This window comes from Heliangelus exortis, chromosome 3, assembly GCF_036169615.1.
Source record: "Heliangelus exortis chromosome 3, bHelExo1.hap1, whole genome shotgun sequence".
In the NCBI taxonomy this organism is placed as follows: Eukaryota; Metazoa; Chordata; class Aves; order Apodiformes; family Trochilidae; genus Heliangelus; species Heliangelus exortis.
The window spans coordinates 100,645,571-100,673,387 of NC_092424.1; the positions used below are offsets into that span (position 1 = coordinate 100,645,571).

At 40.8% G+C, this 27,817-nt stretch overlaps 1 protein-coding gene across 8 annotated transcripts in view; it reads left to right on the forward strand.

The window, feature by feature from the left end:
• Window positions 1-10,009, forward strand: part of LPIN1 (lipin 1) — a 75,729-nt gene extending 65,720 nt beyond the window's left edge. For all 8 annotated transcript variants that reach the window (XM_071741929.1, XM_071741928.1, XM_071741930.1 and 5 more), the window contains 4 exons: window positions 635-787; window positions 2,588-2,702; window positions 5,650-5,753; window positions 6,431-10,009. In XM_071741929.1, the coding sequence (XP_071598030.1) occupies window positions 635-787; window positions 2,588-2,702; window positions 5,650-5,753; window positions 6,431-6,590 (532 nt within the window). In that variant the 3' untranslated portion in view covers window positions 6,591-10,009. The remainder of the gene's footprint in view (window positions 1-634; window positions 788-2,587; window positions 2,703-5,649; window positions 5,754-6,430) is intronic.
• The last annotated feature ends 17,808 nt before the right edge of the window (window positions 10,010-27,817 follow it).

A 27,817-nucleotide genomic window follows, 5' to 3' on the forward strand; every position in this document is an offset into this window, starting at 1 on the left:
ATTCAACAACCACTCATGTATGGAATACAATATTTATTTTATGAACAATTTCTTTATAGGGCTTGCAAAATAAATTGCCATGAAATAGAATAAACATAACTGGACACTGATCTATGATAAACAGAATAAAGATAGCCTGTAACTTTTGACAAAACTTTTATTTTAGTGTCGAGTCAACGGTTACTTCTTACAGTGTTATGAAGTTTAAATTTCTTGCTCATACTTTAAAGAATATGTTCTTGCTGCACATGGAGTAGCCTTTTTTTGCAGAGCCCCAGAGGCAGGAGTATGATACCATTACACCATTGATAGCAGAGTTAAGTTAATTCTAAGGAGTATAGTTCCACCATGCAGGGGCTGATAGAAAACCATAAGAAGTCATAAGCCATGAGTAGACCATAAATAAATGAACTGTATGTAGGTGTAAATAACTAACTGCAGTGGAGCTAGATGGATTTTAATTATCCAAGATTCTGGCACAGATGTTTTTATTCCTTTTAAAAACATTTAGGCTAAACATAAATCTGTTCATCGGTCATTATTTGATTAATGTAAAAATAACCCCCCAAAATTACTAATTTCAAAACACCTGCTTTATCTTTACAATAATTTCTTCTTTTATTTCTGTTCACAGAAATGGGTATAAATTTTTGTATTGCTCAGCACGTGCTATTGGCATGGCAGACATGACCAGAGGATACTTGCACTGGGTCAATGAGCGAGGAACTGTGCTGCCTCAGGGGCCAGTGTTGCTGAGTCCAAGCAGCTTATTCTCAGCTTTACACAGGTACTGCCATTTCACTTCTGTGCAGAAAGAAAATCAGAGGCTGGTGGAGGCTGAATCCTCAGCTTTTTAAGTGAGAGTGCTTGAAATAGTAATTCATAATGTTTTTTCTTGCATATTGGTGCAAAACTTAATTAAAAAAATTTGTTAGAGGAAGACCAAAATTAATTAGTTGCTCAGTTTATCTCTTAGGCATGCCCCAATATACATCTGTGTTCACTGTTTACCCATAGATACTGCCTGTTGACTTCATGTGTTTTATATGGTGTGTTAGTATTAATATATGGGTAAAATGTGAACATTTTAATAGCAATCAGCCTCGACTTGTTGGCTGTTCCAACTGGCATAAATATTTTTTGTGAAGGGATATTACTTGGTGGGTTTTGAAGAAATTTACATGAAGAAGAAATGAACTTCTTATACTCCAGGCTGAACAGAGTTAGGCTTTATGGACAGTGTTGTTCTTTTCTCACAGTTGAACTGTAATTAATGAATATTAATATCACAGATTATGAATATTGTACCCTCTTCCACATGCAGTGAAGTATGTCAAGTGATTACTGAAAATATTTTAAGCTGTTAAAAGCTGCTGTGACAGGATATATTTCATTAAAATTTTTAATGAAAGGTTGTTCAGATGTTCTGATTGAGTGACATGCTGCAGGCTGTCTTACCAGCCACATTCTAAATATGAGACAGTGGAAGTACTGCAGTGCACTTCTTAGACTGATTAAATAATAAATGCAATGAAAGGATAGTTACTGTTATATTCCTCATCTAGTTATACATTTAAAGTGATACACTTTTATGTACCTTGTTTAGGTAAAATAATGCCCATCTTTCAGTGTGCACTTTTGTTAACTGCTGTGATATGTGGTCAATAAAGGACTTAATTGTTATCCATAGATTTAATTGCTGTTTTGAGGGCTCTGAGATCAGGTGTGAGACTGAGGAAAGATGGCTTTTCTCCTCTTTTGCACATTCTCAAGCTATGATCTATACATGAAGCTGCTGTCTCAGAGCTGTAGCACTCGTGTGAAGCTTCTGTACTATTCACATCTTCTTTGACATATGTGTTGGTGCTAGGATGTGGGATTCTGAGCTTCTCAAGTGCCTTTGTGTCATGCTGGCATCTTCCTATGTTATGGGAACTCCAGACTTTGCCACCTGTTCAGTCTCATTGCCAAGAGAAGCTGTTGTGAAAGGGCTTTTACCCAGACATGAGAGAACTCCTCAGTTCATTAATGAATTCTATATTCTGTAAGGAGCAACTGAAGAGAAGTAGATCCCTTTATTCCTTAATTTTTACTAATTCGCAGTAATGGAGGACCCTGACTGCAGAAATATCTTAAAAGGCTGAGGTGCTTCTAGATCATAAGGTAATTGCAGTACTTTTAGAAATAAAAATTAAAAAAAGCTATTCATTGTGAGGGCTAATATAATTATTGAATCACTACATAGTTTTTAGGAAGCATTTTACTTGATGAGAATTTATGGCTCATAAGGCTTTATTTAGCAGCTGCTCCCTGTAATCAACCAGCCTTGCTCAGTAGCCATCTTTACAACATAGGCTTGGGTAGAAGTTCCCTTGTTTCAGAAGATTTATTTACTGTGCCCATTATGTAAACCTGGGAATGCTCTTTTGCCTTCATGGGCACTCTGATATCTAAATGAAGAATTATTGGCGAAAGGTGGTGGCTCTATAGAAGTATCCAGCTAGGTGAAAACATAGAATAAAGAAAATAAACTGCTTTGTGTTGTATTTTGTGTGTACTTATTCAGCCTCCCTTTTTCTCATTTCAGGGAGGTGATAGAAAAGAAGCCAGAAAAATTTAAAGTCCAGTGTTTGACAGACATCAAAAATTTGTTTTATCCTAACACAGAACCCTTTTATGCTGCTTTTGGAAACAGACCTGCTGTAAGTAATAGTTGAATTTATTTCTATGCCAGAGAACAGAAAAGTTACTGTTGTTTCATGGTGCTGTTGTATTAGAACCTACAAGCTTTAAATGGGAGTTAAGTATATTTTATTTAGCTCTGTACAGAGGAAAGCATAAAGGTTCATCTCAAAGATCTCACAATGTAGGATGCAGAGATGCAAAGTAACTGCATTATATCTGTGTAACATAGCAGTTAAGCTTGTGTGAAAACACTGATGTCATTTTAATCCACACCAATACAGTGTCAGTGAGATACTTGTGGACAGAAAATCTTTGAGGTGAATATTGGCGGGACTTAATAATTCTAACTCTTAAGTACATACAGAAGCACTTGAGTATCTCACTGAAATCAAAAGGTTCTACTTTGCATGAGAAGTGATAGGTTGTTTGACATGGAGAGGAGAAGACAGATTTCAGTCACTCACTGGAAGGCTGTAGAATTTGGGCTATAGGCTTTTCTCTGGGTTTTTTAATTGTTTGGGGGTTTTTTGTTTTTTGTTTTTTGTTTTGTTTTTTGGGGGGAGGAGAGGTTTGAGGTTTTTTGAGGGAAGGAGTAGAGAGAATTCAGTAATACTGACTATGTCAGAGACTTTCCAAGTCTGAGAATGGGCACTCACACTGTTCAGATTACTAGTGCAGAAATCATTACAGGTGCCTGAGGAGGGACACAGTCTTTGTTTCACTCAGAGCATCTCACTTTCAGAAGAAAATGTGTAGCAAATTTGCTTCTTTAGATGTTTAAAGTTTCACCAGCCACCTAGGTTTACATGCTAGCTAAATTAGGCAAATAATCTCTTTATATGTGCCCAGGAGCCCCGCAGAGCATTTGGTACTTCTCCAGCTCTGTGCTGTCAGGTACCAGTTTGGTGGTTATGGCTAAGGACCACTGGCATGCAGCTTGGGTGTTTCCATCCTGTTTTGGAAGCTAGGACTACTTAATTATACACCTATGTCAGGCTATGCAATTTGTTCTTAAGAGAATGGTCCTTGATCTTTCCTCTTTCTTGGTTTGTTGCTTCCAGTTCATTTCTTTAGTTGGTAGAGAGAAATGGGACATATTTAGAATTCAGGTGCTAGGTGACCACCTTTCCCCACTGACTTCATGAGAGCTAAAGGCTTCTCACTTAAGCACCAAAGGACCATGGAGTCCAGCCCCAGCTTCTTGGCTCTGTAAGAGCTGAAATATATTCACTAACAGAAACATTGATTTTTTTTTTTTGGAAATCATAAGTATAAATGTAGACACTGGCCGTTACCTGTGTGAATACGAGACTGGGCAGTTTAGATGTCTCGGTGTTGGACAGAGTGCCTGGCAAGATATTTTGGCATTGAAACCATGGACGCTATAGCTCCATTTGAAAGGATTCAGCGTGCCTTTTTGGTCTCATGTTTTTGTTAGGGTTTCTGACATTTATAAGCAGCAACTTTTTCAGCTTCATCTTTCAGCAAATTACATTTTTTAAAGCATTATGTCAGTGAGGACAGGAGGTCCTCACTGTGCAATTGCTATATTAAGTTTTTATGTTGTACAAAGCTTAATTTCCATTGTCAAGGTGTCTTTAGACATATGATTCTGAAAGAAATTTTTAAACACTTTGATGGTTTTATATTATAAATGACATGTAACTCTAGTTCCATATTTTTGAACCTCAGGGGAGTAAAATTAAGATCATTATTTTCACACATACCTCAATTAAATTTCAAGCAAAGCAGTAAGTAAATGTTTCAGAAGGAATTAGTGGTCACTCACTCCTTTGGTCACTGTTGGAGTGTGGTCTTCCAGTTTGAGATTAGCCACTGAGTTTGTGAAGGTTATGATCATAACTTTCAGTTTTCTGCACAGATTCGTTTTTGTTTGGTTGGTTGGTTTTTTGTTTGTTAGGTTTTTTCCAGAGAAAAGTCAGTGAAATTTCAGTACTCATAGATGTTACAGGTGTATATAGTCCATGGACTGCTTAATTCTTTAAGCGACTGCTGTTCACTTTTGTGCAGTTACCTAATTTTTTTTTTTAAACATTCTTTACAAGATAGAGATATAAATAATGTTTTTATCTTCATTAACACTTCTTACACTACCTCAGCTTTTAAAAACAGTGTTTATGTTAGTAAAATGGAAGCATATTTTGCTTTGATCTGCTGGGAGCTTTTGTCAAGCTTTTCTTCAGAACTGATCAAAACTTATTCATTGCTATGCTTAACAATTTGAATACCTTACAAGACATTCTTAATTCTTACTTCTAATTGTACTTCCAAGAATTGCATCTGCGTTACCTGCTGGGGCTCACTGCTGCTACTTTGGAATATATTTGCTTTCCCTTCTTTCCCCTTTGTTCTGATATGGACTCAGTGTTTGGGTATGGCAGGAAACAGAACTCGGGAGCTAAGAGATGTTTCTAGGGGTTTTAATGTAGGCACAGTTGTTACAACTGTTGTTACAACTGTTACAATCCTTTTGTCATCTTTTCCTTACAAACTAATAATGGTTTTGTGTGCCAGTTTTATCTTAACCTCTGTACACTGTTGCAAGATACTCAGTACAACACACTCAGGAAATTAATCCTCTGAAAGGAAAATGCAAGTGCAAATGCTTTTACACCAAATATAATTAGTTTTTTATTGAATGTTATTTTTGTGTCAAGGGAAGATCTGTCAACTGAAAAAATGAACATGATTTTGATCAATAGTTTAAACTGAAGTGGCAAACTCCTTACCTAGCTGCAAGTTGTCTGTTTCATGAGAATTTTTTTAGACTGACCTTGTTTGTAACGTAATGGGGAATTTTAGATATGCAATAACTAGGTAAATTTAGTACCAATACTGTGCAGCTATGTTCTTCTGCATAATTTATTCCAGCCAGGATGAACATTATCGTGCAATGTCATATTCATAATTTCTTTTTCGTCTTTATTTCCCTCTTCTGTTTAGGATGTTTATTCATACAAACAGGTGGGAGTTTCTTTAAACAGGATATTTACAGTTAACCCCAAAGGAGAGCTTATACAAGAGCATGCAAAGACAAACATCTCATCGTAAGTAATCTCTCCTATCCCCAACACCTTACAGACTAAATTAATTAGCTGTTTTAATTTATGAGTCAAGTTGCTCAAAGATGCATTTAATTATACTAATGAAAGATTACTTGGAATATCTCAGACAAAACATAAGCTTAAAGTAAAATACAGGCTTTCTACTTTCCTTCTGTTAAAGTGTAAAAAAGAAATTGTTTAGTTTAATATATTCCATCCAGTTTAATTGTGTAAAGGACTTATTGGTGCATAGAAATGAGACTACCTACACCTAACACTGAATGGAAAAAGCCTTTAGTAACATCAGGTGTCCTTAACTGAAGGGGAGCCATATGCATATGAAAAATAAATACTCAGTTAAGCAGGGAGCTGCTTGAGCCAAGCTGGACAGAAATGGAGGAACAGAGAACAGGGCTTGACTATTTTAGCAAGTGATCTGGGTGAAAGAGGGCATGTATTTCTCACTAGGTAAGTATTATAAGCTTAGAATAAATGGATTTCTTATCTGAACTGAGTCCTCTCTGGAAGCTAGGCACCAAAATCAAGTTTAGTTTATTCATTTGAGGAGGGTGACTTGCCCGTTTAAGAATAGACATGCTGTAATGGTTGGAGACTTAAAAAAATTCAAAGTAAGATGATCTGAAATAGTTCAGTGTACTTTCTATTTGTTTATTTTCCAGTTACGTCAGACTGTGTGAAGTGGTAGATCACATTTTCCCTTTGCTGAAAAGAAGCCATTCTTCAGACTTCCCTTGTTCTGATACCTACAGTCAGTTCACATACTGGAGAGAACCTCTGCCACCTTTTGAAACTCAGGATGAAACTCCAGCCTCATCTTAAGTGCATCTCCAAACTGTTGGCCTCAGTTCAAAGAATGAGTTAGCTTGTAATGAAGGGACACCACTTGACTCCTGCTGTTGACAGTTCAGGTGGAATCTGTGATGTTGTGAGCATTGTTTTCTTTTGCTGTGAGCAAATTTCGAAATGCTTTTTCATACTTAGACACATTGCCAGATGACAAGAAGGTGTCTTACAAAGAGTAGGAGTTGCATTTCTAGCTCTTCACCCAGCTTCTCCAATTGTGCCATACAGTTCCATTATCTAAGATCAAATAAAAGTGAAGTGATGTTGGAGTTGCAGTGAAACATGCCATAAGGTTGTAAAGTGGTTCTGTATCTTTTCTGTGTCACTGAAGTCATCCTTCATCTCATCAGAACCCCCTGCAAGTCAGATAGCTGAAGGTGCTCACCATTTCTGACATCATCTGGTGATATGGATGGCAATTGCAATCTATATGTTAAAGATCCTTTTTCTGAAGGAGCAAATGATCCTTCTTCTTTCCCCTTGCTTGACCAGCAACAGTTTAAGAGTTAATTACAGCTGTAGATCCTCAGCTGTTGGAAATCAGTGTAGCTATCAGAGACAATTTGAACTGTGTTGATTTATCCCAGCTTGTTGTTTTGACATGGTAATACTTTTCTGAGGAACTAAATGTTGTGTAATCTAAATAGAAAGCAAAAGGAATAGATGGCTAGATTCTGGTAGTGTTTCTCAATTTGAGAATGTCTGTGCTTCAGGAATAGCTGTTTAGATTAAGGTAAGTGTGCAAGTGGGAGGGTACAGGTTACTGTGCAAAGTGTCCATCTTATTGAAATCAGCAATTTTCAGTAAAGACATCTTACCTACAGAATGTGCTGAGTTTCAAGATCATTACTGAGCCAAGAACACGGAGGATTCTGTCAAAATTGAGTGTTTTTGTTTTAAACATTATTTTGGCTAAAATGTGAACTTTGATGCTAAAGAATGATGCATCTCAGGTATTTACTGTATGGATTTATTTTGGTTTTGTATCATAAAGAGTAGATACCTTTAGTGCAATTTACTGTCCTTCAAGATAATGAAGTCTCTTCTTTAATCTTTTTGTTGTTGTTGTTCCTTATTTGTCCAAACACAAGCTGTAGATACTTTTTTGTCACCTGCTTTTGAGAGCCTTAAAGACCTAATTGTGCGTGCAAAAAGCAATACTGCAGATATGTTGATCTGTTGATACTGTTGGTAATGTTTTCCAAATGATCTGCCTTTACATGATGTGGTACTTGACTTAAAATGTAGACATCAAGAGACCATATGCCAAATGATTCTTAAATGTGCTGGTATCTAGGATAACTTTTTTTCTCTTTAAAAATATATTTAAATGCCTAATTGGTCTCTGAAACACTGAAAATGGAACAGTGTGTTCCATGTTTATTGTATTTCAATATAGCTTAAACAGTGGCTCACAAGCTGTGCTCTCTACCAGCTTGTGATCTGGGAGGCTATGGTACATGTTTTGCAGCTGCTTTGTAGTGTTTTCATTTAAGAGTTTAATAATAGAACAGCAGAGTGGTCCAGGAGAAATTTTAAGATGTGTTTGTGGTTGTTTAGCACCCAAAAGGTTGGAAACAGCTGCTCTGTATCACATTTGTTCTGTTTCAGAAAATTCTGGTTTTGTGTGTCATGAGTGATTGTGACATAGATAAGAGGGTGGTTCTGTAGCAGAGGTTTTCTAACTTTCACTGCTGCAAACTTTATCTGGGATGTCAGGGGGCCAATTTATGACTTGTCTGTGCCTTCAATAGTAATGAATGTAAGTGCTTTATCCAGCTGCACTGTGCAGTGGTGAGCCCTCCCTGAGTCTTCCTTTTCCCATGAACGTTGCTGCTTTGAAGAAGGTGCATGCCCACTTTGGAGATACCAGGATCAGGCAAACCCAAAGAGGAAATAGTACATACAACCCAGACTGATTAAGCTCTCTTAAAAGTTTAAAGAAAATGCAAATCTCTTTTTACTTAAGGTTGGAAGAAATGTGTTATGAATTTTCTGAAAGACAATCAGTAGGGACTACAGGTTGCAAACCAGAAGGTTTCAATCTCTAAATACAGCCACATTTTAAGTATTCTTAAATACTTGTCATTAATGTTTGAATAAATGGGTGAATATACTGACTGCATCCTATTTTAGTCAGGTTTTGGTAAAGGCCTATTTCAAGCCATTTATTATTCAAAAGAGAACAAACCTAACTCTTCTCTTCAGTAAGAGGCTGTAGGTTTTGTGTTTTATCCTAAGCAGTAGTTAAGCTCTATTTTCCTAAGGTGTGACATGGTAGCTTCTGCCATAAAGGACAGTCCCTGAAAATTCTCTGCATTTAAAGCCTGTGATATATTTATTTATTACTTATTAAGTAGCGAATCCAGGGCTGTTTGTTTCCATAAGTAGTTCAAACCAAATGATAGTTTGGATGGGTGGTGATTTTAATTCTGTCAGGTGTGTGGGCATAGTGCAGCACCAGTACAGGTAGCCCTGGGATGCTGCGGAATCTCTGTCTCAGTTTTTTTTTGAGCCTGGGTTAGAGTTATGGCAGACTTGATCTGATGCTGGCAATCATCTGCTTCCAGCATGAAGTTGGACTGGATGACCTCAAGGGGTCCCTTTTGACCAACACTTCTGTGATCCTGTGATGTGAAATGCCTTACTTCTGCCATACTGTGTACTGCTTTGTATCTGAAAGTTGAAATGTAGCTGAATAGTGAAAAGCCTGTGTGTTTCTATAACTAATGCTTATCAAACCTTCTTGCAGAAAAGACACTTACAAAAAGCAAAGTTTTGACCTGCTAGAAACATCTCCGTGTTTTTCAGAGACAGTAAGACATGTTGATTTGGTAGCCGAGTGATTTTTATGCATAATATTTAAACTGCTTTGTTAATTCATGTAGAAGAAAAGGGATGGTTTAACAAATTCCTACTCTTTCTGTGAAAGAAAAAAATTAAGCCTTATTTGACGTGTATCGCTGGTTTCTGTTAAAGAAAGAATTTTTGGCTAAGATAAATATGCAGACTCATTAAACCACAGTATATTCTATAGAATGCACATAAACTAGAATATGCAGCAGTGAGGGATGACTAGTATTTATTTTCTTGAAGCTGATGACCACACTTCTCCATCTGTATCATGTGAGGGAAAGAATACCACACTTACTGCATTAGTTATGTTGAAGATAAAACATTACTGCTGTATTTTGAGGAAGGAGAAGAAAAGAGGATATTGGGAATTTTTAATTTGTAGGTGTGGATTGTTATATCAAAGCCTATTTATATACAGTATTCACTCTGTGTATGTATGTCCTACTGCAATGATGAAAATCATTTTAACACCTCATTTTGATCTGCTGAATGCAACAAGGGTAGAAATATATATTGTAATAAAGGCAAATATAATTTTTTCCCCGACTTTTCTATTTTTCTGTGTGCTATGATAATGGCAGAGTGCTTTTACAGAACTGCCGAGACTCAGCAAGATGTGGCTTTTGTAGCTTCACTTTCAGTTGCCTGTCTCTTATTGGAACCATACGGTGTAACTTCCAGCACTTGCCAAATTTTTGCTGTTCAGTTACAGCGTTTGACCCAGATCCTGTTCAAATGGGAAGAGTTTATTGAGCGAGTTTATTGTGCCATGATCTGATCTCTGCCTTTTTTGGGGGTATGGGAACTGCACCTCAAAGCCAAGAGCAACCAGATGGGAACTGAAGCAAACTGGACCAGTCAGGAATCCTACCCTGCCCCTTGAATCTTCCTTTTGTCTAATTTCTAGTGTGACCTAAGAAAAACTAGCTCTCTGTTTTGAATGGGAGTGTTGTCATTCATGGTGATGAGACCTGATAGCTTGTTTCCCCCCCTCATTTTAACATTTCTTTCTCCTTTTCTTTGACATTGGCCATTGTGCTGGTGAGAAGCAAATACCTTCCTCCTCTCCGTGAACACACAGTGCTGCCTTTTGCTGCCTCTGCTGGGTTTGCTGAGCAAACTAACTGCAGCAGTAGTGATACTGCCAAGCTTGTGTTGGTTGGTATGAAAACAAAGATGTTTGGGGTTGATAAGGGTCTGTGGCAGCTCAAGTTCTGTGTTAAAAATACAAGAGCAGCCGTATTTGGGCAGCCTGCAGTGACTGCCGCTTCAATCTTCTCTATTTTCTGTATGTCTCTGGCTTGTATAAACATTTACACTGGAGCTCTGGAGACAGGCTTTGAAATGAAGGTGCCTTTTTAATTAAAAGTCAGAGAAATGGGAGCTTTTGCATCAGCAAACCAAACTTTATATGACATATTCATTGCTCCTGGAATATCCCGTTAGCACTGGAGGTAGAAAACTCTGAGGGAGCAAAGCTAAGAAGCAAAGGTTGTAAAGCTGGGGTTGGTTTTTTTTTTTTTTTGATACATGGGAATATTGATGTAGGAAATATTACCAGAATACATGATTTTTTTCATATAGTCCTTAATTCCTATGTATTGCAGATGCCATCAAATACCTTGGTCTAGATCACTGCAAGAAGACCGTTGATACTAAGAGCGAGTGCATAAAAATAGAACTAATAATTAAGCTTTTCTGCAAATTATAAAGAGTGAAGCCTGGAGACTGTTCTTGGCATGGGGTTTTCTTGGGTTATTTGGTGGTGTTTTTTTTTTATTTTTATAAAAGTCCAGCAAAATGTGTGAGGTACACTGATAGTGTCACAACCTCAGACAGTCCTAGTTCTTTCTTTTGCAGTAAAATCCAGCCCCTGATTTTGTTCTGTATCATGTTGAAGGTAGGCAAAGAACGGGCTTGTGGAGAATGAGAGACTGTCTCTGAAGAAAACTTGGCAGTGGTGCAGTGGAATTCCAGTCGCTGGATGCTTTGGGGAAGAGATCCTCATCAAGCACCTTTCCAGCCTTTGCTATGTGAGGGAGAAAAATAAAAGGCAAAATGAGAAATGAGTTCTAGGAAGAACAAGAGAAAGAACAAAAACAGAGCAAGTGGCCAAAAAGCAGTCTATTGATTCCATTCCTGTGCTGTAACAGGCGCTGGGCTCTGCCTTTTGCCCCTTAAGCAGCCTGGACTGAAATCTCCTGTGTCTGCACTGCATGGAAGAGGTGAGAAGGCCATTTTGTCTTCATTTGCCACCCTGTAGAGAATTGTGTGAGCCAAAAGGAACTCTATACTGAAGCATCCAAAGGCTACTACTAGTGGCAAAACAAAGTTACAACAGCTAAATTTTAAATTTAGGTAGGGACTAGGGCTTGCTTATTTTTATTCACGAACTTGGGAAATGAAATTTTCACATGCAGTATGTACACCTCTCTAGTATTCTTTGTAGTACACCCCTTTCATCAGGCTTGCTTTGGAAAATAGATACAGACAGAATTTATCAGCCTACTTAAGCGTGTGATTAAAGTCACCCCTCCCTGCACAGAAGTTTGTGCATGTTCTTGAGGACTTCGCTGGATTAATCCAACTAATGCCAAGAAAACTGTGTACTGAGAAACAGTTGCTGAGCTGAAGAATTGATCTGGTTACCCTTGGACCAGTTTTTAGCCTCCAGCACTATCAGGTGTTCAGCCTGCTGCCAGCAATCTATTTATTGATACAGGAAATCCATTTTGCCTTGCCTTGCTTTTAATGAGTTTTGCAAGCAAGTGGCCCCTTCCTGTGACTCATTCTGTGTTTTCTGAGCGGGAGATTGTGGTTTTAAGTTTCACATTGGAAAGTAACTGCTGTGTCTGCTTTCCTTGTCTGCTGGAATCTCAACAAGAGGAATACATTTTAGAACAAAGAAAGGTAAATGGAGTAAAACAGTTCATGTTTCTTTGCAAAATTGTATAAACATCCTACTTTTCAGGACAGTTAAAAAAGGTAGTGCAAAGTGAACACAGGTCATGTTTTAAAATAACAGCCTTATCTTAGAACATTGCTGTTAACACAGGCAAAAAGGACATTTCCCCTAATACCTCAATATGTGATGGCTCTTTGATTTATAGCCAATAAACATTCAAAAATTAAAAACACTGGAGGCCTTTTTTCTGGCCTTACTGACAGAGAAGCAACTCTACTAGCATCTGGGTGGCTGCTCAGATCTGCACAGCTACAGCTGCACTCTGAAGTGGGAATAGCGAGCGATGCAGATTTCCATCCGATTCCCCATCCCACTCATCCCGTTAGGACACTGGAGGTAAAGGCATAGGAAATGCAGATGTATTTGCTTCTAACTTTTGCCAAAAATATGGTGGCGGAAGGACAGAGTCTTCTGCAAGCTTGGACCGTTAGCACTGAAAACTTAGATTTACGTTAAAAGCAGCCATAAATACATCAAAACCAATGCCCAGGATAGTTTCCATTCCCTATTGCTAGATACAGCTATTTATATTTCAGACTCGGGGACTATGTCTGTAGTGATAAATCATTGCCCAGTAAAAGGCAGGGATGGTTCTTCGGCCCTCTGGCCAAGTGGCACATTTTGGTGAGTGTCCAGCTGCCTACCTGCCAGGTCGTGACTATCGCTGTCCCTGCTGCCCCTCAGTCTGTGCAGGGGCACTGCCTGGCCTGGCTGAGGTCAGGCTGGGAACTGTGCTAGCAGTATGGGTGATTGCCTGCCAGAACTTGGGCTCGTGCCCTTCCCATCTGCTGGTGTGTTCACACTGTACCTGGGAAGAGCCTGGGGCTTGGGTCTCGGCCGTATCTCCTTTCCCCATGTGCATCCCAGCTGGCCGGTTAACAAGATGTTGAGAACTTTCCTTCTAGAGGATCTGGGATAAACTGGGCTTGAAGAGGAGTTTTGGTTCTTCAATAGTTCACATTGATTTCAAGAGAGGGCACTATCTGGTCCCAAATTGCTTTCACCTCTGTCTAGTGCAATATGAAAGCATGTTAGGGAAGCTGAGCTCATCCCTGCAGTTCTGCAAAAAGGCAAAAAAGATCTAAAAGCTCTGTGAGCACAGGCTTTTTGGAGAAAAAAACCAAATAACAATCAAACACAAAACATGGATGAAGATGTACAGAAAATTATACTGGAGAGCAAATAAACATGTTAAGAAAGCAAGCATTCAAAAAAATCACATTGAAAAGGTGACCTTTCAGTTACCCATCTGTCAAGCTCAGGCTGGTAGAGATGACAGCTGGAAGGAAAAATTGTGAGGCTAAGAAATGGAAGCAGTTTTTGTCCAGAAAGTACTGAGAGGAAAGAAAGAGGAGCGCCCAATACTGTCATGTTCACTTTCCTGTAGGGATCCAGATGCTATTTAAAAATACAGTGCCCTGTTTTGTGGACTTAGTTGCTGATCTATGTACAGTGTGAATGGAAATAACATGAGAAATGTCTTTTTGGCTAAAGTATGATGGGGTGGTTTTATTGGGGGAGTTTGTTTTTTGTCAGTAGCAGACTGTATTGAGATACTGTGACTTAGACAGCAGGTCAGCTGTTCACACCCACTCTGCTTTTTAGTAGTCTCTGCACAACCTGAGAGCCCACACAAGTAATATTCCTCCCTGCAAGGCTAATTTCTTCTCTCCCTCCAGGCTGCGCCTCTGCACATATCATCAGTGTGGAATCAGTTCCATTTTCATTTGACCCTGTAAATTCTTGTAAACAAAGGCTGTGGTTTCATGGGTGACTGGTCTGATCTAGCTTCTTACTGCCTGAAGGAAAAATTATCTCTCCCTGTCTCCTCCTTTGCACCTCCTGATTCTCTACCTAACTCCCTCACTGTACTCCCAGGATAGTTTTTATTCTGCATTAGTGAGCTAAATGAATTCAGAGGGACACATGACCTTAGACTTTTTTCTGTGTCCCATGAAACTGCAACCTAAATTTTACTATGCCCATATCTGTCCTACACCTGGTCTCTTTATTCTTACAGTAATCATCACATAATTGTGGGCAAATCTTATGATGTGGCATGCCTGGTGTCTATCAGTGAACTTGAGAGTGTGGACATAACCACATCCAGATGGGATCATGAGTGGTGACATACCACAAGTAAAGAAATCACAGGATCAAAACCATCTGCCCAAAGACTGACTAGAAATCAAAATCCTGGTCCCAAGACTGGAACAGGATTCAGCCTGTGCTAGACACAGACATCTTATATTGTCTGAAATGAATCCTTCAGAGTGCTTTGTGCCTCAGTTCTCTGTGCACAAGATGGGGAGGATGACAGTTCCTCTGTCCAAGGTATCCTCTGAGGACAAAGCGTCAACAGCTATGAGACACTGCAATATGAAACTGAAAAATGTTTGTACCACACCATTGGATTAACTTCTGAACACCTGACAGTCAGGTTTTGCCCTTGCTGGTCCATGAGAGATGGAAGAATAGAGTCTTCATTTAACATCAGAAAAAAAAAGATCTTTCTAGCCTCAGTAACTTCAGCTTCAATTTTCTCAGTCCATCGTGAAGGTCCCGGGTACTGTATCAGTTTTTGGTCTGTTCAAAACAAAGACTGGGAGGAAGTGAGGAGCTCAGGGCAGACCCTAATTTGTCAAGTAAAAAGCTTCTGGCCTTCAGACTCTTGAAGTGTCACAGCTTTTGGTACTGTGGTGGCTCCTTGGATGTCTCATAATGATTGCTGAAGTAAGAGACCCAAAGAGAGCCACCTTCCAGAAGAACCCAGAAAGTTGATATTGCAAGTATAAGGCTATTTCAATTTGGTAGAAGTGGGCAGGGAGTTGGGGTGGTGCATAGAAACACCAAATTTGCATTAGTCATTGCAACAAAGAGTAGTGTATACCAAGGCATCCTGGCCTTTGGGGGTCTAAGTCCAAACAGCCAGTCTGCTCCTGGGGTGACTGTGTGGTGGTTGTTTGTTTGCATGTTGCTTTTGTCCCAGATAACTCTGTAAAGCAAGTCTAAGTCCTACCACACATCCATTTAGTAATATAAGTCTGCATAATTTTACTTCTGCTTGCTTACAGCCTTTGTCTTCTGGTTTACACAGGCCATGGCTGGTTTCTGTAAGGATTGCTGCACTGACTGATATGTGAAACAGGAAGGTAGGATGCTTTCATGTGGAACTGTATTTAGAGAGATGCAGCATCTGTGTCTAAAGTGAGAGATAGTTACAGGGTTAGACAACTAGGCCATCAATTAAGGAGGCTGAGGTTAGGACCATCTGGCTGTTTGAAACAACACCAGGTGTTAGAGCAGAAGCAAATTTCCTGTGTTGCAACATAGGAGGAGTGCAGCAGGCAAGAAGCAGCCCTCCAGAGCCAATCTCAGCCATGACAGGCCACTTCTCATTTCTTTTTTAAGTGCTCTCTTGTGGGAAAAAAAATCACTCAAAGAGCCTGACACACCTGTGTCTCCTGCTTAGTGCCTCCCAGAGCTTCTTGGGGGGAAGTTCTCAGCCAGGGATGGGGATCTTCTCCTGTGAGAGAGGCTGAGTAGGACTCATACCCATGCAGCTGGCTTAGCCAACTTGTGGTTTTCAGTCCCAGCTGCAGCCTGGCCCTTGACAATGGACCTGAGAATACACATCCTGGTTTGTGTATCCAGCATCCATGGTCCTCTCAAGGCCCTCCTTTCTGGCTGACCCATGGGATAAGGTGTCTCCAGTGACAGGCAGACTTGCCTCAGTTTCAGTGCCCACCCAGAAACGTCTCCACCAGCCAAGGGAGAGTAAGCCAAGGGTGGGCTGGCTGGTGGTGGAGAGGGTCAAGAGGTTCAGACTGGTGCCCATCTCCCACAATATACTTAGCAGATGAGCACAGACTTAGAGCCATTTCCAGCCATTCAGGGCTACTGGTCCATATTTTTAAATAGTCATGGGCTTGGTGCATGCAAAAATTACTGTTGCATTACCCATACAAATCTTAACAAGCCTCTCATGCAGATATGCTTCTTCAAATTTTATCATGTATACTTGACAGTGTTTTATTGTTATTATCATTAACATAAAAAAGGGGAATAAATCATAATGCTGAAATTCTCCCAACCTTAAAGTTACACTGGTATAAATAAATCAGGACACAATCAACTTCTCCCACTGGAGTTGTTCTTACTGTACTAAACTAGAACTGTAGGTAAGACTTGGAATCTCTGGCAAGAGGCAGTTTCCAAGGCAGTGGTTCCCAGCAAGCACCTCAGCTCAGCAGGGTCCTTTCACAACAAGCAGGCAAGAGGTTAAAAATTAGGTAAATGTCACCTCAGTAACTGGCAGCAGAACCTTAGATCAGTTTTTCCTAGTTTCTATTTCTATCAGCAAGAAACAGCTCTCATGGGTTTTAAACTTTAATTATTATACTTTAATTACCTGGTGGCAGAGAGGAAAGCCTTTGATTTGTTTATAAATGCTGAACTTACATGAATTCCTCAATAAAACACTTCATTTAGAGAACAGCAAAGGTTGCTAAGTGACAGCGATGCAGTTATGTATCACAGCTCTTCCTAATCCCCATCGCCAAGAAGAAAATGAAATAGCTGGGGGCATGGGCATAAAGGCAGGGTGGGGAGGCTAAAAGGTTACAGCTCATAAGCAAGCCTGTGCCTGTGTGGTTTTAGCTACCTAATAAATGCAGGATGGTTTTCAGAAGCTTTGTGCACTTATGACATCCACTGAATAATGGCAACAGTGCAATGTCCAGGTCACTGCTATCCAGGTACTCTTGTAAAAAGGGATGATATGGTGTCAGCTCCAGCTGGATTTGAAAACATTGGCTATTATGCAAATTGGACAGACTCACACCATTCATTAAAATGCAGCAGCATGAGCATTGACCCAGGGATAACATTTCTAAAATGTATCCGTGACAAACACAGAGGCAGAGATTTGCCTAATCTGAATTTCTAAATATTATCTTTGGAGAGAAAACATTTGGTGGGGAACAACGCAGATAATAGAAATAACCTTTCCTGAAAATAATGCTCTGATTGCAATAGTTAAAAAAAAAAAGGGAAATTCCAGATATGTATTCAAATTAGGTACCTTCTAATTTACCTGAGGCTGATGGATATGTATTAGTAATAACCAACTGCATGGACTTCCACAGTGGTGAGCAAACACTTACTAAATTCAGGAGGTAAGCCCATAAGTCTAATAAAACCATTACCTCTTTTCCAGAGTGAGATAATATTTTTTATGTTCCCTTTTTGGCAAAATATTTTATTCTGTGTGTATATTTCATATTTTGCATTTAGGGATGAAAAAGTGGTACTTATTTCAGTGATGTGCTATAAAAATACATTGTCGTTCTTAAGTCTTTAAAATACTTTTAAAAGTTTTATTTTTCAGGTGTGGGCTTGTTGTTTTTTCGAAATCTGGAATCCTTCTACAGGACAAGAAAGCCTTATTTGCAAGGCAAATGAAACTCCAGCTTCTAAAACTAGGTAAAAATGAGAGGGTTGCTTTGACTGTTAAATGAATGTATAAAACTAACACCTAACCGCAGAATTCTAAGGTTGGACTAGAAAGAAAATATCCAGAAAACTGTGTTGACTGCACCTACACAGGACATTTGCTCTTTTGTTCTGGATGAATTATGGGCTATTATGTATTTCTTTTTTCTTTTGCATCCGCCTTTCCATCCTTCTTTCCTGGAGACTTGTGTTTGCATTTCAGAGTGTGAAATGCAAACCTCTTCCTAGATAATTTGTCCTTGCCTTACTTAAGAGCTGCCTGCTTTGCATGCCAATGTCAGGAGCTTCTTCTAGTTCGTATGGACTGGCAGATGGAGCTGCACTGGGCCTGATCCTGCCTGTATGCTGACCTGCTTCCTGTTGTCAGGCTGCTGGGCTGTAGGGTTGTGGCAGGAACAAAATGATTCCTGTCTTTGTTCATACTTTCAGCCCCATGTAAAACTGTGCAGGAAACTTGGTCCCAGACAGCAAAAATGTGGTGATAGAAGTAGAGCTCGGTGCAGCTTAAACTCACTTTGGGGCTTATCTGACCTGCAGAGGGATGCACCCAGCACAGAGCTACTGCATTGGATGAAATGTGTTCCTACTCAGGCAGTAACCACTGCTTTGGCTTTTCAGCTTTGGAGCCCAGTGCTGGTGCTTGCTGGCCATGCACTTGAAACTTTTGAACCTGAGAAAGCCAGACCCATCTGTAAATGGCTCCTTTGCTTGGCAGGTTCCTACAGGCATGTGATAGCTCAGATGGCAGCAAAACATGCCTGGCCAGCAGGGCCATTCAGGTACATTCTGAATGAACCTATTCCCACAGCAAATTTTTAGTACTTTAATAAGTGCCCCAGGGTACTTAAATGCCCCGGGGTGAGAACAACGCAGAGGATGATTTTGGCTCCTTGACTTCCAAGTCAATTCCTGTGACTTATGGGCAGGGGTTCTTTCAGGGTACAGCCCTGGGTAAATGCCTAAAATAATTGCTGTGCAAACAGTCCCAGCAGTCGCTGTGCACTCATGCACTCCTCCTGCCTTTTTGCTCTAAAGGACAGGATAGAAAAGCTGGTGCTGGGATCTGCATTACAGCCTCCTTCTTTTTGGTTTAATAGGAGAAACCAAAAGAAACAGAAAGAAATAACAGCACAACTGTTTTGATTTGACTGACAAATGCACTCTCAAGAATAATATGTGAGAAAGGCATCAGAAGTTTTGCCTGCCTAAAATTTCCCATTGTCTTCTAAGGAGCAAATACTTTGGTGTATACTTTGTTTAGCCAGATTCTTTTGCTATGATGGTCTGTCTACAGTGACTAAATTCTTGTGCTAATGGCTCCATGATGCTGCATTTAAACATTCTAATACTTTTATAGCCCACTGATAAAATTAAAAAAAAACGCCAAATCAATCCTGTATAAGATCCAGGTACTGCCCATTATTAAGTAAAAAAAAAAAATTACAGCTTACAGCAGTCACAATGAATGAGATTGACCCACACACTCATAGGCTTTAGGACAATTTTTTTTTTTTTAGTTTTTGTTTTACTAGACTGTACATGAAGGTTTTTAACTCAGTTGGAGATTTTCTCTTTTACTGGATGCCAAGGTTTTCAGAAGTGACTAATGGCTTTGGGTGCCTAACTGGAAACACTGTAATGATGCCTGAATTTCAGAATGGCTGAGCACCCATTATCTGAAATTTAAGCCCTTTTATGGTTGTTAAAATTCAGCTCTCAGGACTAAGGTCCTCTAATTCCTCAGTAATTCTTGAAAAGCTTGGAAGTTATGGAAGTATAGAAAAAACTTTAAGATACAATTTCCTCCCTAAAAGCCTCCCATTACCCAAATTTCCATGTCCCTGTATGTGTGGAATTAGAAAAAAAGAAATTGGCAATTACTGAATGCAATATGCCTTGATTTTATGATAAATAAAATATTGTGTTCATTTCCTTACACAGTGTGGTAGCCCTGCTTTTTCTGATAAATTGTAATATCTATAACCTTTTTTCAAAGAGTACTAAGCCAGGTTTCTAGATCTTCAGCATAAATCAGTGAAGTGGTTGCAGGAATTCAGGCTTTGTTTTGGAAAGGTAGACACAGCTCTCTTATCTTTGTATATTCACAGAACATAACAAGTTCAAAAGACTTGGGAAACCTGAGGATGAAAGTCCAGGTGGACAATACTCTTTATTTCTCACCCACAGTTGTTCAGTGGACAGAAACGACCTTTCACTACCATTACCTTTGCTGATATCAAGTCAGATCTTTCTTTGATAACCACCAGCTAAATTATTCCATTTGACACCACGATGAGCTTAGTATTTCTTTTCTCAGTGGGAGGTGAAGCCTTCCCTTAGATAACTGGAGAGCTCTGGCTGATTATCTCATGAAAATCAGCTACTGCATCAGAAGCAGAATAGGAGGAAGTTAGTCTCTTAAATGAATTGTATCTGGAAGCTTTTACACCGTCTAGCCATGCTGTTACCCACAGCTTAGATTAGATCTGATCTTTTATGCTTCCCTACAGGTTTGCTTTGATTGTCTCCCCGTTTCCCAGTAAACACCATAAGAGACCACTGGGCAGTTACTGAGGAAGTCCCTGGGAACTGTTCCCAGCAAGTGTGATCTGAGGCATGCAGGGTATAAGGCTCTTGCCCAGGATCACATGCTCCCAGATAGATGGGGCACACGGATGGCTGTTCCCAGAAGTGGCTGCCAAGGAGCAAGCTAGCAAGGGGCATGGGAACAGCCTGGGGACGGCAGGCAGCAGCAGCAATGGGAGGCTGAGGGCTGCAGCTGGACTGTGAGAAAAGAAGCAGCATGTTTGGTTTTGATGTGAGAAACCCAAATGCTTTTAAAAAGCATGCTGGACATCACTGAGCACTCAGTTTTACAGTGGCAGTGCAACACAGAGGTGCTGTGAGTCATTTACCTCTGCCTGACATAATTTTGTCACCTGGATGGCCCTGAAAATTTAGCTTCAGGCAAGGACAAAAGAGTCAGTTTATCCTGGCTTCTTCTACTCTTTTCATTAAAGGGTTATAGCATCTATTATTTTCTCCAACTGTTTTCCCGTGTCCTACCTCTCTGAGCCAGGACCATAATCCTACACTCGTTCCTGTACTCACTTCTTACCTTCCTCCTCTCTGCCTTTGCATCACCTGCCTGTGTCCTCATCCTGGCTGTGGCTGGTCTCCCACTGGCTCTGTAGAGGGCACAGTAGAGCCAACAGCCTTTTGCACCTTCCACTGGAACTCTATTTTATTTCTTGTTCAGATGAGCCTATCCCAGTCTGCAGTACTGAAATCCAGCAAAAACTGTGGGAATCACACGGTGTGCAACCCCAGCCATGGCCATGATCTCCAGGACCTTGCTATTCACATCTATCCCTCCTGTGGGACACATTCCATCCCTACCTTCTTGGCAGTGAGCCTGCTGAGCCTCAGCTCTGCTCAGGCACAAAATTTGGCCAAGAGCAGCCAGACCTCTTGTGCAGCCAGGACTGCACTGTCCCTTCTTGCAGTGTGGCAGCCTCTCTTCTGCTGTCCTGCATCCTCTGAATTGCCATCCTGGATGCTCAAATCCTCAGTAATGTGAACACTGGAACACGCTAATGCCACATGCCCCTGCATCACTCCTTCTTTCTTTCCCTTTGCACTACGTGGTGTGCTAGAAGGTTTTCAGGAAAGGCAACTGATGACCAGGGGAAACCTTCTGTCTGCCCAACAACCCTTCAGATGATGGTGAGGATCTTGTTCTAGACATACCCAGCCCTAGACACATCTGTTCATGGTATCTGTGGCATTGTCCTTCAGCTAAGATATGTGACTTCTGTTTTAGTAAGAGCAGAACAGCAAGACATGTATGTCAGACATCAAAGGGCTTGGGACTTATGAGTTTTGCAGGTATAAAATGGAGCAGATAATTTTAAATTTTTATCAGTCTAGGGATTTGGACAACAGAATTTCACTGGGGAGAATAAAATCCACTTGTAGTTAAGAAAATGTACATTGTACTGATTCAGTGTCCAGACTGTGTAGAAAAGGGAGGGCAATAGGATATGTCCTATAGGATAGGTGGTGTCCAATAGGATATGTCCAAAGGTCTGAGAGATGACATTGGAGGCAGAACCAGCAATCTGTTGCCTGACTCATCACCAGGGAACAAAGTCAACTCTGTTTATAAGGAGACAAACAGATCCTTGGAGGTGCTTCTGAAGAATGAGACACTATCATCTGCATTAATGATGGGCTGATATGACCTCAAAATTTCCAGGACCCCATCTTCTGTTCATAAAGAAGTGGAGCCTGCCCTGGCTGCTGTGGGTCTGTAAACACCTCTCTGCTACAGCCCCACCAGCAGCACCTGGGCCAATGAAGTCCCCCAGCAAAGCTGGAGCTGAAAGGAAAATCTCTGCCACTCCAAAAGTGTCCCCTCCTGTAGCACTTTTGCCAGCAATATGATTTTGTTGACATTTCTGACCTTTCCTGTTCCTAGCAGGCACAGCTCTGGGACCTGAGGTCCTTGGTGTAGACTGAGACTCACAAAAAACATTTTAATTTATTTTAATTTATTTTTAATGATTTCATTTTTTTTTCATTATTGATTTGCCTACTGATTTTACAGGAATGCCTGCAACTCTCAATGCTGTGTACAGTGCTGCTTATATCTTTATAGCAGAGGGCCATGCAGGGGGTCTCCCTAAGGGTTTTCTTAAAATGAAAATAAAAGGAAATTTCACTCACCCTACCTGGGCTTTCCCTATACCACCATCAGTCTTTTCATCTAAGTGAAAAGCTGATGAGGGGTGGCTCACTAAGCTGAGACTCGAGTGGATGCTGCAGCTGTGGGTTTCCCCCTTTTCCAATGGATGACCAGGAGCAGGGGGCAGGGGTGGGTCTGCAGGCTTTTGGGGATTGAGGTTGTTCCCGGACAATGCTGAAATGGTGGGAACACTGTGCTCTGGTAGCAGAAATAAAGTGTGGCATAGCCAAAGCAGCCAAAAGAGTGTATCTCATATGCCTGTATCTAGCATGTAAGTTGTGTTTTTTCCCCATAAAATATACTTACAATTAAAATGTGTTTGAAATTTTCTAGGAAGAAGTAGCTGATATCAGGTCCTGATGGCCTGAGGAGATACCAGCTTACTGCTGCCAGCACCACAGCTACTGCAGCAGCAGCAAAGGCAGCAAACCCAGAAGTGGTGGATAGAACTCATCCTCCTTTGGGCCAACAAATGGAGATATATTCTTAACCCTGGAAAATATGGGAATGCCCAGCAAAGGTAAGAACTTTACTTTATTCTCTTTGCAATACACTCTTTTTTCTTTCTCAGTCTGTCCAACAGTGGCTGTGCTGATGAGCAGCACAAACCTATCTGCTGGCTACCCCAAGATACAACATTTTTGAAAGGTCTCTCCTTGCCAGCAGCCCCCTCCCTTCCAGCACCCCTCTCGGGCGCTCAGGCGCCTCTGCCTAATTGAGGCAGCGGCTGGTTTTAATATGAGGTCTGAACACTCATTTGTATTTTTATTTATTTATTTATTTATTTACTTTAGATCCTGAATTGCTTTCAGAGGGTTGGTGCATCATTTCCCCCCCATTCCCTGCCCCAGGCTGCCCCGTGCTGCTCCAGCCTGTGCAGCCTCCAGGAGATGGTGCCCTGCTGTCACGAAACAATGCTGCAAGCAGCAGTCACTCCAGTTCACTGGCACAATGTCACACAAAATGCTTTGTGTCTGTCAGCACATTCCTGGAAGGTCACAGTGAATGATGAATGCTGCTGTGTAGGAGCTGAGGAGAGCTTTTTTGTTTTCTTCATCTTTTTTCCTTTTTTTTTCTTTTTCCATGAATTGCATCACTTGGCAGCCTCTTGGCTTCATTCATTTGACTCCTGTGGTTACAAACCTTTCCAAATTGTTGTGAGCCTGCTTCCTCCACAACCCCTCTGTGGCCAAAGCAGGATATTCATGACTGACTGGCCTGGGGAAACTGGATAACTTCCAGCTACTTTCCACAGCAGAGTTGCTCACTTCCCTCCCCCTGAGGTCTGAAATATCCTGTGGTTCTGGTTAGCTTTCTCTCCGGATGCACATCAGCTAAAGCATATGCATCATCATGTGATGCCCAAGGTTCTTTCAGCACAGCTAATTGTGACAGTCTTTATTTAGATGCCATGTATAAAAAGATGAGTAAAGCATTCCATTGTGAAGTCAGAAGGATATTTGACTTGATACTGAATGAAAAGCTGGTTTTCACTGGCATGTAGCACTGGAGTTCTCCACTGAGCTTTGCACATATGTCTAAGATGTTTAAATAATGCCAATAAACTATGATGTCATCTTTGCAGCTCCATTGCCATTTCCTATGATTTGGTTCATGATTTCTTTCCCCTCTAATTGCTCGTGAAGCTTGTGCAATTGAATGGGGCTCTTCTGTTTTTTCACGCTCCCTTTCCCCTGTACAGTCCTGACAGTTTTAATTGGGGAAAAACACCTACAGCCAAATTCAGCATTACTTCTCAATGGGAATTTAACATCACCTGCACAGCAGTAGTCACTCAGCACAATCCTGCCAGCAGCACTGAAGGATATTTTGTTGGCGTGAGGAGTGTCTGGATGTGGAGGAGGTTTCAGGAAAACCCATGCCAAAGCACAGCTGAAAAGGAACACCTGCATTTGCAAATGGTGTTCATGGGCCTGTTCACAGACTTGTGGGTATGTGCTCTTCCAAGGGATGGAGACATTTAACGATTAGGGCAGGTTACAGCCTCCAGAGTACCTGCTTCTGTTTGCAGAAGTTCTGAGAAGGACCTGCAGAGACTTGGGAATCTTCCTTTTGGACAAAAGAAAACCATCTTGGACAGGAGAAACTGGATGGAGGGTCGATAGGGAAGATGGAATGTAAATTCGGGGTGAGAAAGAGAAAAGTGCCTCTACTTCAGAAAGAGACTAAATAAAGCCAGAGAGAAATAAATTCAGGAGCCAAAGGAGTCCTTAGGAGTCAAAGCCTGTGACCTAGAGTAGGATATATTTTTCAGAAAGCTGTAAGAAAGCACATGTGCTGTCAGTTCATTGTCATGTAGGAAGAGACTACTGAAACTCCAAAGCGGATTTTCAGCAGCAACAAATAAGGACATTTTGCAAAAGCTTTGGTGAAGACAAGCAAATTGCAAACTGCTATCCAGTAATGGCCACGTGTTGCAAAATGTGGGATGGAAGGAAAAGATCTGTGAAACATGAGGACATTTCACGCTTTATACATTTCCAGAGAATTCATCAGATCTTTCAAGCTGTCGAATAAATGTCAGGAAGTGGAAAACCAGAGGTTTTGCACAACACTTGAATAACTTTAAAAAAAATTATTCAAGTCAGAAAAGGTAATTAAAACTTGTTTGGGTTTATTTTTATTTCATTAAATCCTTTGGTGAAATTAATACCCAGGCCTGTATTTACAGGCCCAGTCAAATTCTTTGTCATTTCCCTTTGTACAGACCAAGAGCTATCCTGTATACAAGCACACAAATAACAACAAAATCCTTCTTTGAATAAAGATCGTTTCAGATCAAGTGAGCTCTCTGTCAGCATCACTAACAACTTGATAACAATATATGGAAGCAGATTTGCCAAGAGACCTAACAGGATTGAAGTCATCTTTTCTTTCCATTTCAGAGTTTCTTCGTGTCACTTGAAGGGATTTGCTAGCAAGACCCTTATCCTATGTAGTGCTCTATTCCATGCTGGGTTTCCCTGAGGGGCCACTTAGGAAACACACAGGGAAGTATTGATGTCTACAAGGATTTGGATGAAGAGCTGGAGTCACAGTGTGGTGAGAAGCTAGGTCTGCAGTGCATGACAGAGCTGTGGCAGAGGCCCATGCAGATGTGCTAGAACAGCCCAGATGTGGCCACTGCAGGCTTCACCAGAGGCTGGATGAGGTCGTGCAGGCTTGTGGATCTGCAGTAGGTGGCTCTAAGTCCACTGTGTCTGCTTCTCATGAGTAGCCTATAGCTCTCTCTGTTCTGTCTATCTGAGGGTGGGAGATCATCAGACCTCATTGGCACATGGACAGCACTCTCACAGTACCTCTCAGGAGGAGATGCCATGTATAGAAAGACCAGTAGGAAGGGCAACAGTGCATTCTGCACCTGTCTCCAATGGCTTTCCCAGAGATATTTGTGTGATTACTCAGTGATAAGGACTAGAGCTCATCTGACTGCACAGGAAAAGAAAGCCTCCCAAATCTCCCTTTTATGTCTGTCCAAGAGCCAGCCTCAATGTGCCCTGATGCAGCCAGAAGAGCCTGTGAGGGAGAAGATAAGGGAAAGCAGCCTCCTAACATTCTCAGTGCAACACAGCTTGAGCACTCCTGAGTCACCATTTGCTCTCAGCCCTGACTGAAGGAAAATGCCTGCTGCCAGGCAAAAGAACTTGAGAAATGTAAGTAAGGGCTCTAGGGATCTTCTCAAGGTATTCTGACTTGCACACCACACCATTCAAACAAGCAGAACAGCAAAATTGTTACCCAGCATCAGCAGAGTAATACCAATATGCTCTTATTGGGACAGAGGGAAGGAAGGGATTTAGCACATGCGTACGAGGAAAAAGAATCATAACTTCTAAAGTTATTCAAAGAAGGTAACTTGCTGAGCACTCTGAGGTTTGAGCCATGACATTAAAAACATCCAGCATATTTTGTTTTATGCAAATGGCAGAGAACATATCAAACAGAGAACATACCTGGCACTTACATACCAAGTTTTGAGTATTTAGAATTACTTTAGAGAGAGACTTCAGCTCCTGTAGACAGTGCAGCTGTAGTTTCCCTTGCTTTCATGGCAGCAGAACTCCCCTGGAAGGACAACATGGCTTTCTGTGCCATGGCTCATAACTGGTATTGCCTGCCTCTGGCAAGGAGAAAAGTCCTTGGCTTCTCTCCCTGCTGTTCCTGCAGGGATGGAGGTGGGTGAGAACAAACCTGCTCCACATGTGAGATGCCTGGCTCCTGGGTGGTGCAGGACTTCCAGGTCCTGGCTCTTTCATGTGTATGCCATGGGCAGAACTCATACTTCTTTTCAAATTGTCTTTCTGAGGCCCTTGAGAGGGAAAAGGATACTGTGGGATGATGGATATGAAAACTATCAAACATGATTGTCAATTACCAGTACCTTACTGATGGCTTCAGATGGGCTTGGATTCTTACTCTAAGAATGCCTGCACATGGTTTGAAGACTGGGATTCATCCACCTAAATGTCAGCATTTGATGAAGGTGTCTAAGGCAAATCAGTGCAAAGAGGCAGATGCAGTCAGATGGGGGGGTCAGACTATTTAATGGAGCCTGTCCCATGCTGTTAACTGCTAAGAGTCGTTAGAGAGATTAATCTGCTGATCTGGTGCCTTGAATAGTGCCCAAACTTAGTGGACGGATCAGGGTGAAGAACCTAAGTGAAACAGTGGGTTGCAGCACGTACTAAGATCAGAGTGGGAACATGCACATGGTGTTGGGTCTGACTGAGGTGTGAAGAAGATAATGAATTAGAAAAAATAAAATTAAAATAATTTTTTTTCCTTTATTCTAATGCAGTCAAATGTTAAGAATTTATCACCTGAGATAAAAGACTTAATCATTACTGAACCCTTTGGCAATTGTTTTAATAACATTAATCAAGATGAGATCATTTAGTGCTAATGGGTGTGTTTTAAGTACTTTTATAGGATTTTCACTGAAATTCAAAATTAAATAATTGGGCCATTATCCTAAAGTGTTTTTGTCATCCCTCAGGGAAGTCCCAGTTTCTTGGTTTTCATCTGCTTGATTTTATTTCCTCTCAAGCATTAATTCTGATTACCCTTGACAATTTTGGAGCACCCCCTTCAGTTATTAAT